Raw genomic sequence first — 12,235 nt, forward strand, 5'->3', positions numbered from 1 at the left:
GATCTGACCCAGGTCATCAGCAAACAGGGCACCCTGTGAACTTTCAACTACTTATTTAGAGCCTTCAAGGTACACGCCCTTACCAAAGCCATCCCACAAGAGGTACCTTAAATGAGAGTCTAAGGACCTGACATTATAGGAAGACACTTAAGACTTACACAAGTTCACTGAAGAACTAAAAACACCCTGAAATGGCTAAAGGCAGATTTTAAATCAAGTGATGATCAGGCTGCTCTCTGAGGTGAAGATAGGGCATAACTGCCCAGTATACCTTTAGAAATTTCTCCATTTTCACTGAGGCCCCCACATAGCGAAAGTGTGACATCGGGCAAGTCCATGGCAGAATCTGAGAGGCACTCAGTGCCACTATCTGCAGCTGCACTTCCCACAGACTGTGGGGACTGGGAGCCAGAGAGAGTGTCAGACTCGGGCCACTGCCTGGAGCCAGGGTCCGTTTCACTGTGGCAGGTGAAAGAAAAGGTAAAACATTTTATTACAATTTATGGTATTCTTAGCTTACTACATGATTGTCGGGCTCAGATCAAACAACGTATTCCCTAAAAAGGAACAGATGAACAATTAGACATAGTTTTTCTTAGGCAATGTTTAGAATAATATCATAAATGATATTAAAGAGATTCTAAATAGTGCTTCTGAGGAATTAACTGTGAATATAATATATCAATATATCAGAAAATCACTAGTCATTCACAATAATGCAAAATTTCAACTATAGCTTTTCTGATAATTAAAGGAGTAAAAGAGTTATGAGCATTTGTTAACGTTTCCATGTTGAAAATGACAGGGTAGTTAAGAAAACTCTCATGTTTGGAGCCTTTTGATCTTAACTTCCTAGAAAAAGCTATGAAACGTACTGTATATACATCCTGTAGAAAATTACTGTAGTCTAAACTATACTCTCTTTAAAAAACAAGGCTTTTGGGGTAGATTGTGGCTCGCTGGCATAGTGTTTGCCTTGCACATGTGAGGCACTGAGTTCGATCCTCAGCACCATATAAAAATAAACAAAATAAAGACATTGTGTCCATGTATAACAAAAAAATATTTTAAAAAAAAGGCTTTTAAAAATTCATTACCTCAAAAGAAAGAAAAAAAAGAAAAGAAAAAAGGAAAGAAAAGAATAAAGGAAGCAAGAAAAAGGAAAAAGTCCTCAGGAGGCTAGACCCATCTTGAAAAAGTAATATATTAAGAAATAAACTAAAATTAAATTGTCCTTACAGTGGTGAGGGCCAAAGCTAAAGATGAGTTTATTCCAATATTTTTATTTTTCTTGATGATAAGGCACAGAAGCCAGGTCCCAGAAGGTGACCATAATGGAAACCTTATATAATGGGGCATACATTTGAGAGAAAAGAACAAGGAAATGGTGTCTTACGTTTGTTAGTCATGAATGCTTACGATTCTATACCTTTGAATAGGTATTTAATGTCACATTTGAGATATTATTCTAGAGTTTTCAAATTCATTTATTTTATTAAAAAAACCACTATTTTTAACATGTGATTAAAAACATGATATCTGATGAAGTTATGTGATATTTTAAGAAAACTTGAAGATGAACAGTAATGGCAGCATAGTGCAGATATGTTACAGATTGGGTGCAGTTTCAAAACTATTATTTTTTGCTTTTGAACTAATGAAAGACTCAGGTTTTGGAGAATTTCTCATTAATAGCAATATATATACTCACATCCCCCAAATTAAAATTAAATAGTGATACAATGTTATTAGAAATGATAAAAAGTCAAGCCTGCTGGCAAATAGTAATTCAGCAAAACCTGTGAATATGCTGGGGTGGAGTAACAAGGCCAACGTAAAGATGAAGAAAACAGACAGAAGCTGGCTACATGTTCACCAATGGCTGTGCTGTCTTTTACTGCGCACATGTGGAGACTCCAGAAGCAGTCAGGTGTGACTACATGGCCATATGACCAAGCTCTTGTTAGGTCCTCTCTCCATTCCCTGTCTGCTATCTATAAATATTGAACTCTGAGGCCCTGAGGGGATGACAGAAGAAGCCTGAGCTTCTAAATGCCTATGTGTAGGCCTCCCACCAAACACCAGCGTTGGAATGTTATTACAAGAGGAAGAATTAAAATTCTACTGTGGCAAGTCTCTGAGATCTTGCACTTTATCAATTACAGCAGATGGTGTCACCCAAATAGAAATGTTGATTCCAACATCTAAAGACAGGAGGAATGTCATCTCACTCAGCATGCTGCCAAATCCACAGGATTCCTATGGATTAAAGTTTAGCTATAACTATAAATACTGGTTATTAAATAGTAAAGATAATTATAAAAAAATAACATATTAAAGGCTAACTGTAAGTATTTATGACATGTTTCAAGAAATAATTAGTGCATAAACTAAGAACTTTACATAGTGAATGGAGAGTGGCCCTAACAGTTAAGACCTTAGTACCACACTATTATAACTTATCATATTAGTTACTCTCCCTACTTTTTAAAAGGAAAACTAAAAAATCTACTAAAGGAATACTAATATAACTAAATAACAAAGGATTGGGAAACAAAATGTTAATTCTAAGATAGCTTACATTTTAATTTTCCCACTATAAAAAAGAGAGCAGTTTCAGTTTTCTGACCTTAAAAAACCCATACTTAAAGTGAAGTAGGTAGATATTTTGAGACAAGTTTAGGGTACAGAGTTAGGAAAAAATTTTTAGAGCCTCCCACAAATATCTGTAAAAAATTTATATGATAATCCCATCTTTCTATTCCAAGTGAAAAAACATTTTTTCAATAATTTACTTAAAAGTGTTTAATTATGTATATATATGACTATTCAATAGATTCAAGGCATACTCTCTGTGGGAAAAAAGTTGAGTTTTCTAACCACAGAGTAACATAATGAAATTCCTTTATGGATGAAATGAACTTGAGAAGACAATCCACATGTATCATATGTAAAATTCATGTTTGGGTTATTCTAGGGAGAAAATCATGAGGCTCTGAGAGGGCAGCTGTGTGACAAATGGTGGGAGCTATAGGAATGTGGAGAACCTGCAATAGGGTCTCACCATATTAGGCCTCACTAAAGAAAAGGATTGGGAACTCAGACTCTCCAAAGGAGTGAAGGCATTCTTTGTAAAATGTTTTCAGATAAAGAAGTATCATTAAAACAAATGATAAAGAACTTTTCCAAAGCATGCTGAATTTGCAAATTTACACTGGTGACTATAAAGAGAAATAATCTGAAGTCTTATACTCGTATGTAGGTTTGACTAGTATCTCTCTCTTATTGTATTAAACATGTTTTCTTTTTTTAAATATTGATATTTTAGCTGTAGTTGGACACAATACCTTTATTTTACTTATTTAAATGTGGTGCTGAGGATCAAACCCAGGGAGTCACATATGCTAGGAGAGCACTCTACTGCTGAGCCACAACCCCAGCCCTTAAACATGTTCATAAACAGCTATTTATTAATTTCAAGTCGCTACAGTCAAAACAACATATTCACTATTTATGAATTTTCTAATTCATGAAACACTCCTACATGCTTGAATTTTTTTTTTTTTTTTTTTTTTTTGGTTGTGGTGCTGGGGAGTGAACTTGGAGCCTCATGCATGCTAGGCAAGTACTCTGCCACTGAGCTACAATCCCATTCCCTGAAACAATCAGATTTAGCTAACGCATAAGCATATTGCTCTTTTTGCTTAGATGAAATGATTACAATATTTCAGAGCTGTTTACCCCTAAGTACACATACTAAGCACATACTACCTTTTAGGGAAATAGAGAGCTGCAACTTCAGGTTCTAGAGCCTTTAAGTCATCGAGGTAAATATCATCAGGTCCCTGGTGCTGACTTCTCTTGTGGACACCTGTTTAAGAAAAATGTATCAGAGGTACAAATTTAGTTATTCTTAATTTACTATTCTGTAAGAAAGTAAAAGGTCTGTAAAAAAACTGACCATAATTAGAATAGGGTTTTATTTTTAAGTGTCAACTGGTTAGTTCCACTTATGTTGATTCTCAACCATCCAAGTCAATGGAAGAGAAAGTTTGGGCTCTAAAATAAACATACATCATTTATTCATTCTTTCATTTGTTGTTATAGGAACAGTCCTAGCCCCTAATAATTCACATTTAATGGGGAAGTTTTCAAACACATTCAGATAAGAACAAATGTGCCCAAATGAGGAAAATTACCTGCATGAGAACAAGGCCATTACTCTAAAATCATGAAGGGAAGTTTGCTGGGGATGGTATATTTACACAGCGCCCAAGTATCAACTCACATATTACCTTCTAACTGCAAAAGGACAAAAATCCTTTATGATTGATAGATATGGCAGATGATATGTTAAACAATGATTGCATTTAGCATCACATATAGTGGATCATCATGAGTAGTATGAGGTACCCAATATATCTCATAAAGTAATCATCAATTTAACACATACAAAAGAGGGCTGGGATGCAGGTCAGTAGGAAAACAAATAACCCTAATATAATTAAGCCTTAAGATTTATACTGCTCATAATAGTGGCCACCAGCCACATGTGAGCACTTAAACTGTCACTAGTCTTGAGTCATGTAACACATGTTTTAAGAAAGTATTATCTCAACTTCTATAAATCATCTAAATTAATTTTATAAGTATAAAATTTTATAAGTATAAAAAATGCAAAATATTTTTATATTGATTACCTATTAAAATTTATAATATTTTAGATTTATTGCCTTAGGGTGTACTGCTAAACAATTTCACTTGTTCATTAAAGTGGCCCTTGGGCTGGGGTTGTGGCTCAGAAGTAGAGCACTTGTAAAGGTGCTGTTCTAAAATAAAAAAGATTAATGACATAAAAATCAAATGCAGTGAGTGAACCTTGATAGATTTTTGTTTTGAAAAACATTCCACAGGCTAGATGTCGTGAGACATGCCTGTTATCCGAGCTACTTGTGAGGCTAAGGAAGGAAGATCACAAATTTGAGACCAGCTTGGGCAATTTACTGAGACCCTGTCTTAAAAAAAAAAAAAAAAAAAAAAAAAGTTACTGTGTACTTACATAAACTAAGCTGGTTATGAAACCACTAGGTGACATAACCTTAGTGTACCACTGTGTATGTGGGCTATCACTGACTGAAATGTCTTTATGTAGTACATGACTATATTCTTGGTACATTTAAGGAAATATAAATATGGAATATTCAAGATGACAGTAGTATTATTCTTAGAAGGTGTGTCCTGCAGGATTTAAGGGTGAAATGTCATAATGTCTGTAATTGTTTAAAGTAACAGAAAACTTCTGCGAGTAGAGAAATGGAGAGTAAGAGAACACTTGGATTATAATGGAGATGAAAAAATCCTATCATATACTGATGATGTAGTCAATGTAACATTTTAAGGCAATACATTCTTCATGTGTTTGTGGTGATGCTGGAGTAAACAAATCTGTACTACCAGGCCTATAGAATTACAGCATATACAATGTACACTACATGATACCTGATAACAATAAAAATGATTGCTGTTTTATGTATTTACTATGCTACTTATCATTTACTTTAGGGTATACTCCCTCTACTCAAGTAGAAGAAACTTTACTGTAAAACTGTGCCATGTTATGCTGGCAACAACCTCATACTCTCATGTTTACTGCATTTAATTTTATCAAAAGGCTGATTGACCTATAATACTATCTAAGTTTGTGTGAAAATATAATGTTCACACAAAAATAAAACTGCCTAATGACACAGTTTTTAGACCACATGCATCATTAAGTGATGTGTAACTATATAATGCTTTTCATAACAAAAAGCTGGGGGGGAGGAATGAGGCCAAAGAATTGTGGGAACCATTCAGTGTTCCTATCTCTGTCAGCTCCTATACTCTGTGCTGGGACTAGGGGGTCATTATTTCCTAGATTAGAACAAAGCATTCACCCTGGAAGAAATGGATCTCTCTCCTTCACAGTTTTTAGAATAAAACAGTTATGGGCTTTTGGTGAAAGGTAGGTACCAAGATAAGTCATCATCAGTTGGATGGACAGATATGGCCAAAAGTAACCTTGACAGTCACATTCTTTCATTTTAGGTAACTTACTTCTGAAAGGCCTTGCAGATCCATACCTGTTGTGGATATTTATTAGTCAATCTGTGATGAGCTAACCTTTGGTGCTAATTCTTATTATTTTTTTAAAGCTACAGTAGTAGGTATTGGATTATATATGACTATGTGTAATTTTAGGTAAAGTTTTACTGCCCTAAAAATAGGACTTAATGGGGCTGGGGTTGTGGCTCAGCATAGAGAGCTCGCCTAGCACGGGCGGGGCACTGGGTTCAATCCTCAGCACCACATAAAACTAAAATAAAGGTTTTGTGTCTAACCACAAGTAAAAAAAGAGTATATTTAATAATAGGATTTAAGGCCAGTATTCAGAGAATATGTATGTTCTGATCTTACTGTACGAAGTATCAATGGATAACTACACTTTTAAATAGTAAGGATGTTCTGATTTATTGAACTTAATACTCCAAAAGTGAGAGCTGCTGAGTCAAGAGTTTGACTCCATCCTTCTCTCTACCTGTTTTAGAGGAAAGAAAAGAAAAGCACTAATAATTAGCATATATTTTTTTACTTTACATCATTGCAAAAAAGTACTTAATTCAGCCTTAATGAAGATGTTTCAGATGAAATTCATTTTTCTGTTTTCTTTCTGTTTAAACATGTAATTGTTTAAGACTTCACTTTACTGGCAAACCTACCCAATAATCAAATGCAACATGTGAGAGCCCTAACAGACTCTTGGTCAGGGGGGAAAAAATCAGCTAAGAAATATTATTAAATTTGGGGAAATATAGACTCTTCAAAATGACAATGATACTATGATTGTATACATTAACTGATTTGAACTCATTATTTTCTCAAAGGCCAATTGAGTCAAGACAGGAGATCTAGTAAGGAAGTTAAAAGCCCTGCTACAATGGAATTTAGAGAGTAACAGAGAAGCCACAGTAAATAATCAGGACAAAGCACATAACAGGCTCTGCCTAGGGGCTGCGAATACAAGATCGCCATTACATATTATGTGAAACACTGAAATAATTATCCATCTAAATTCAGAGTACCCAATACCAAATTAAACAAATGATTACCTTTCTTCTTTGATGGTGAGTCTACTTTAGCCACTGGTTTGGGTTCTGAGGCAGTTTCCACTAAAGATGGGCTATGAAGGTGGTCTGCATCTAACATAGATGGAATCTGAGGAGTTGCAAGAGGAGGTTCAAGAAGTTCTGTAGCAGATGTCGCATCACTCATCTGCTTACACAAGGCTCTGGGTTTGGGTTTCACTATGGTACAGACAGTATCTTCAATGGAAGCATCTTTCTCTACTTCTCTTATGAGGCTATCCTCACTTGGAATTACCCGAAAATGGGTATTTTCTGATGGTGTAATTGTAGCTGTCCTAGGATGGTAGTCAGATCTTTCTCTTTTGCTGACCTAGAAAAGATGAATTGTTTAAATATTAAACTAATTTCAAAGGTATCTGTTAAATCTAATTCTTATGCTAGTCAAAATGTGTTCACTTTATAGCATGTTCATTAAATATATTATTTTGTGTGAAATAGTTCATAATTAAAAAGTGGTAAAAACAAATAATTGCAGTTTGTTCAATATCATGATGTTAGTAAACAAGCTGTATTATAATCATTCTATTATAAAGAATTAAACACTGGAGAATATTGTGATAAAATAGAGGTAGAGAATATTTATCTTGAGGGAGACAACTTACAATACCAAATAAGAAGTTAACTCTGCTTGGACTATTTCAAGGTTCAGTTAAAACAATGTAAAGTGGGAAGTCAAGTCCAAACTCCGTCACAAATATAAGCAAAATCCGTCTCTCTGAAAAACCTAAATTCAAAAGGAGGATCTAAACATTTTCCTCCCTCAAGAAATGTATCTTGGGTTGTGGCTCAGTGGTAGAGTGCTTGCCTAGCAAGTGTGAGGCGCTGGGTTCGATTCTCAGCACCACATATAAATAAATAAAATAAAGGTCCATCAGAAAGTTAAAAAAAAGAAATGTATCTTTCCATTTTTTCTTCTTTCATAATGTGTTGTCAAAAAAACTTTAGTAACCAATATATGATAAATTTTCAGAGTGAAAATTTTAATTTCCTTTAGGTGCCTTTAAAACATCTTTAATTAACAATCAACATTATTGTCCACTAAATACAAACACAAAATACTGTTGGATTCCTTCTACTGCAATACAAATGTTATGAAAAATGTTAACTTTGAATTTATTTTTATGACCACATGAGGGCACTACTGTCATTACATTCAGTGAGCTCAGTCAGAAATTGCTTCTTAGAGATGGAGGGACTAGTCTTTATCAGATATATCCCACAGGCAAGTTAAACACCAATACCTTAGTGGACTCTGGGAACCCGCCCCATGTCCATTCCATGTGAGATTCAGATCTGAGCAGGCTCTCGGCAGGTTTCACCTCCAGCTCTGAATCACTCTTAGGACATACTGCCTGGACATAGGTGCTACAAACACAAGAACAAAGAAAAGTGAAGCCTTCCATCTTACTGAGCCTTACAGAGTAAAGGAAATATAAGTCTCAATATACAATAACTTTGTATCCCACAGATATAAACATTCTTAAAGGAAGAATCAATTACTTATTCCCTTTGTGTTCTTTAATAATAAAAATGGGGCTGAGTCATAGCTCAGTGGTAGACTGCTTGCCTAATATGTGAGGCACTGGGTTCTATTCTCAGTACCACATACAAATACATAAAAAATAAAGGCCCACTGACAATTAAAAAAATATAAAAATATATAAAAATGGCAACTAGTGTTTACTGAGAAGTTACTGGGTCCTCTCTAAGCACTTTATATTCTTTATCTCATTTGCTTCTCACAGGAAATCAATGATACAAGTAATTTTACAGAACAGGAAATGCACAGAAAGGAGTTATATTAACAGCTAATAGGTGAACATTTGATTGCAGAATAAACAGTAGGACTACATGTGCTTTTTCATTATATTATCCATAGTTACACATAATAGTTGACATGAAACAGAACTGAAGAACTGGCAAATTCTATGCCAACTATACAGATATACAACTGGCCAACAAGGTTAGGGTAGGCAGATTAAGTTTAGGAACAAAATAATTATTTAGAGAAATAGTTCTTATTCATAAGAAAAGAAAATAGTTCATTTTAGTGTATGAGAGAAATGGGAAAAATTATTGCTGTCAAATAACAGAAAAAGTTACTTAACATGTCCTTTCTTTTCCTTTAAGTAAACAAGAAATTTCAAAGATACTCACTTCTCTAATGGGGACCAATCTCCATCAGATAAGGGGTAGTGATCTCCAGAATGGAAGAGCAAAGGCTCCTTAAATTCTTCTTCCTTTAAGGAAGCATTTGAAGATCCTCTGTGAAAGGGAAAACAATGACGACATTTATTAGCTTTAAAATACTACTCAAATCTACTGGCCAACTCCCTAAATGACAAAAACAAAGGGGGCTTTTCCCCCCTTTTCAAAAGGAAATATGAAAGGGTGATTTACCAATGCCATATGCTACTGTAATCACTAACTATGGACCAGAAGAAGGACAGAAGAAGGAAGAAGGACAGAAAGGAAATCTAATTAAAAATTCATTTTTAAATCCTTTGGAATAATAAGGCTTTATATGTATTTCATTCAGTTTTTACAAATCTGAGGTAGTAACATTCCTTTCTGAGGGGAGAGGGGTACTGGGGATTGAACCCAGGGGTACTTTACACTGAGCTATATTCCCACTCCTTTTTATTTCAAGACAAGGTCTTGCTAAGTTGCAGAGGCTAGCCTTGAACATGCAATCCTCAAGTCTCAGCCTCTCAGGTCACTGGGATTATTACAGGTGTGCTCTACACTTTAGATATCAGATAATCAAGAATCCAGAAGTTTAGTAATGACCCAAATCTAAACACTAATGCCCTGTGTGCCTGTTTTCATCTTTATTTTTTTTTTGTATTTATTTTTTAGGTGTAGATGGGCACAACACAATGCCTTTATTTTTATGTGGTGCTTAGGATTGAACCTGGGTCCTGCCCATGCTAGGCAAGCGCTCTACCGCTGAGCCACAATCCCAGCCCCTGTTTTCATCTTTAATTGGAAATTTATTACTTGTCCCGTCTACTTCACAGAATTGATGTGAGATTTATGTGGTGTAACATGTTAAATTCTCAAAGTAGTATAAAGAAAAAACTCCAAAAGATGTAAAGCACCATATTATACAAGTCTAAAGTTCTTAAAGTATATTCAATGTTCTATTATGTTAAGTGAAATAACATGAACTCAAAAGGTCAAGGGTTGTATGTATTCTCTCCTATGTGGAAGCTAGAGGAAAAAGAAAAAGAAAGGTGGGGGAGATCTCATGAAAGTCAAGGGGAGATAAGAAAAGAAAAAAGGAATCAAGGGGAGGGAGGATGGAGGAAAAGGGGAAATACTGGAAAATAATACTGGCCAAATTTTATTGTTATATTGTATGCATGTATGAATATCTAACAATAAATCCCACCATCTATAGTGCACCCATAAAAAATGTGGGGGAAAAACATTCAAAGTTCTAATAGGACAGATAGTAAATGTAAAATGAGAATATTCATATCAATTTGTTGGACTAACATTAGGGAGAAAAACCAGTTAAATTATTTTTTAGTATTATTTTTCTTCCTTTATATCTTAAAAACTATTTATCATTAACTCTGACATGTAATAGGTTTTCCACATCTCTGCATCTATTATTTTAAAGTTTTCCTAATGCTAATTTTCCTTCTTCCAAAAGATTTCCCCAACACAATCTCATTCAAGGGAAGAGAAACACAAAACCAAGGAAAGCAGACATTCATGTCACCTTAAACACTTACACTCACCATAGAAAAACCTGTGGGGTTCCCTAGAAGCCAGTTATTGATCAGGAGATGAAGAATGTAAACTATTTGATCTAGAGACTACTTTCTATAACCAGAACTCTTAATAGGCCCATGCTTCTTATTTCAGAATACAATCTGCATTCTGATGACTGTTTACATTTTGTTGTCTTTATATATATATATATATATATATATATATATATAAAAGTCTTGGCTATATAATTTAGCAGATCTTGTTTTAAGAAAATTTCAGGAAAACGTTTCTTCAAGTGACAGCATTTATAATTCACTAGTGACCCAAAGAAAAAACAAACCACCAAGCTTCTGAGAAACATCACAAGGTACTAGTTTACATGTGTTGTGGCTTGCCTGCTTACCAAAGAAGGTGCTAGCTTAGATAAGCTGGCAACCATTTTAACTGTCAATCAAATTGGTACACCAACAGATTTAGCTGACGCAGCCTTTTGTACAATTTGGCTCATATTTCTGCAATGCATTAACATTTATAAATTTAGTGACTTATCCATTTGTAAATAAATAATGACCCTTGTCCTTTTTAATTTTTTACATATATTTTTAAGTTGATGGACCTTGATTTTATTCATTTATTTATATGTGGTGCTAAGAATCAAACCCAGTGCCTCACACATGCTAGGCAAGCACTCTACCACTGAGCCACAACCCCAGCCCTGACTCTTATACATTTAGTAAGCAACTTCATGTATGTCTTAGACACATTTTAGCTTCCCAAGTTAAAGCTGCAGATAGTTTAGGAGTTTTAAGCTTTGCTCTATTATTTTAACAAAGGAAACATGTCAATAAAACAAAAGTATTACTTTAAGCTCAGGAGTTATAGCTCAGTGGTAGAGTGCTTGCCTATTATGCGTGAGGCCCTGGGTTCAATCCTCAGCACCACGTTAAAAAATAATAATAATAAAAAAAATGTTTCCATCTACAACTAAAAAATATATTAAAAAACAAACTTCAGTTGGCAAAAATATTCTTAGGAATAAAGCACTTAAGAAACACTACAATGCTAATCCAAATAAAATTTAGATATATAAGTAATTGGAGTTTTTCTGAAAAATACAAGTTTCTTGTCCACCTATATGTAAGAAAATTTTTAAAGATTTTTTTTTTGTGTGTGTGTGTGTTCTTAATGGTCCTAAAATCAAGCAGTGGAACACGTGAAATATTCTCAAAGTTTATTCTCCTAGGTGAGGAAAGGATAAATAACCTCTAAGAGACTGAAAGCGTTGGGGGGGGGGGGGGAGCGGGGGGGGGGGAAGGACAAGAAGAATA

The 12,235-nt window shown here is 34.6% G+C and overlaps 1 protein-coding gene across 4 annotated transcripts in view; it reads right to left on the minus strand.

Annotated features, from left to right (window-relative positions):
• Nucleotides 1-12,235, minus strand: part of Lpin2 (lipin 2) — a 77,070-nt gene that overhangs the window by 13,275 nt on the left and 51,560 nt on the right. For all 4 annotated transcript variants that reach the window (XM_046467438.2, XM_046467435.2, XM_046467436.2 and 1 more), the window contains 5 exons: nucleotides 9,342-9,449; nucleotides 8,426-8,549; nucleotides 7,149-7,494; nucleotides 3,772-3,871; nucleotides 272-459 (listed from right to left, as the gene is read on the minus strand). In XM_046467438.2, coding sequence (XP_046323394.1) covers nucleotides 272-459; nucleotides 3,772-3,871; nucleotides 7,149-7,494; nucleotides 8,426-8,549; nucleotides 9,342-9,449 — 866 coding nt within the window. The remainder of the gene's footprint in view (nucleotides 1-271; nucleotides 460-3,771; nucleotides 3,872-7,148; nucleotides 7,495-8,425; nucleotides 8,550-9,341; nucleotides 9,450-12,235) is intronic.

The sequence above is a fragment of the Marmota monax genome, unplaced genomic scaffold, assembly GCF_021218885.2.
Source record: "Marmota monax isolate L192 unplaced genomic scaffold, Marmota_monax_Labrador192_F-V1.1 WCK01_AAM20220418_F8-fsc00103, whole genome shotgun sequence".
In the NCBI taxonomy this organism is placed as follows: Eukaryota; Metazoa; Chordata; class Mammalia; order Rodentia; family Sciuridae; genus Marmota; species Marmota monax.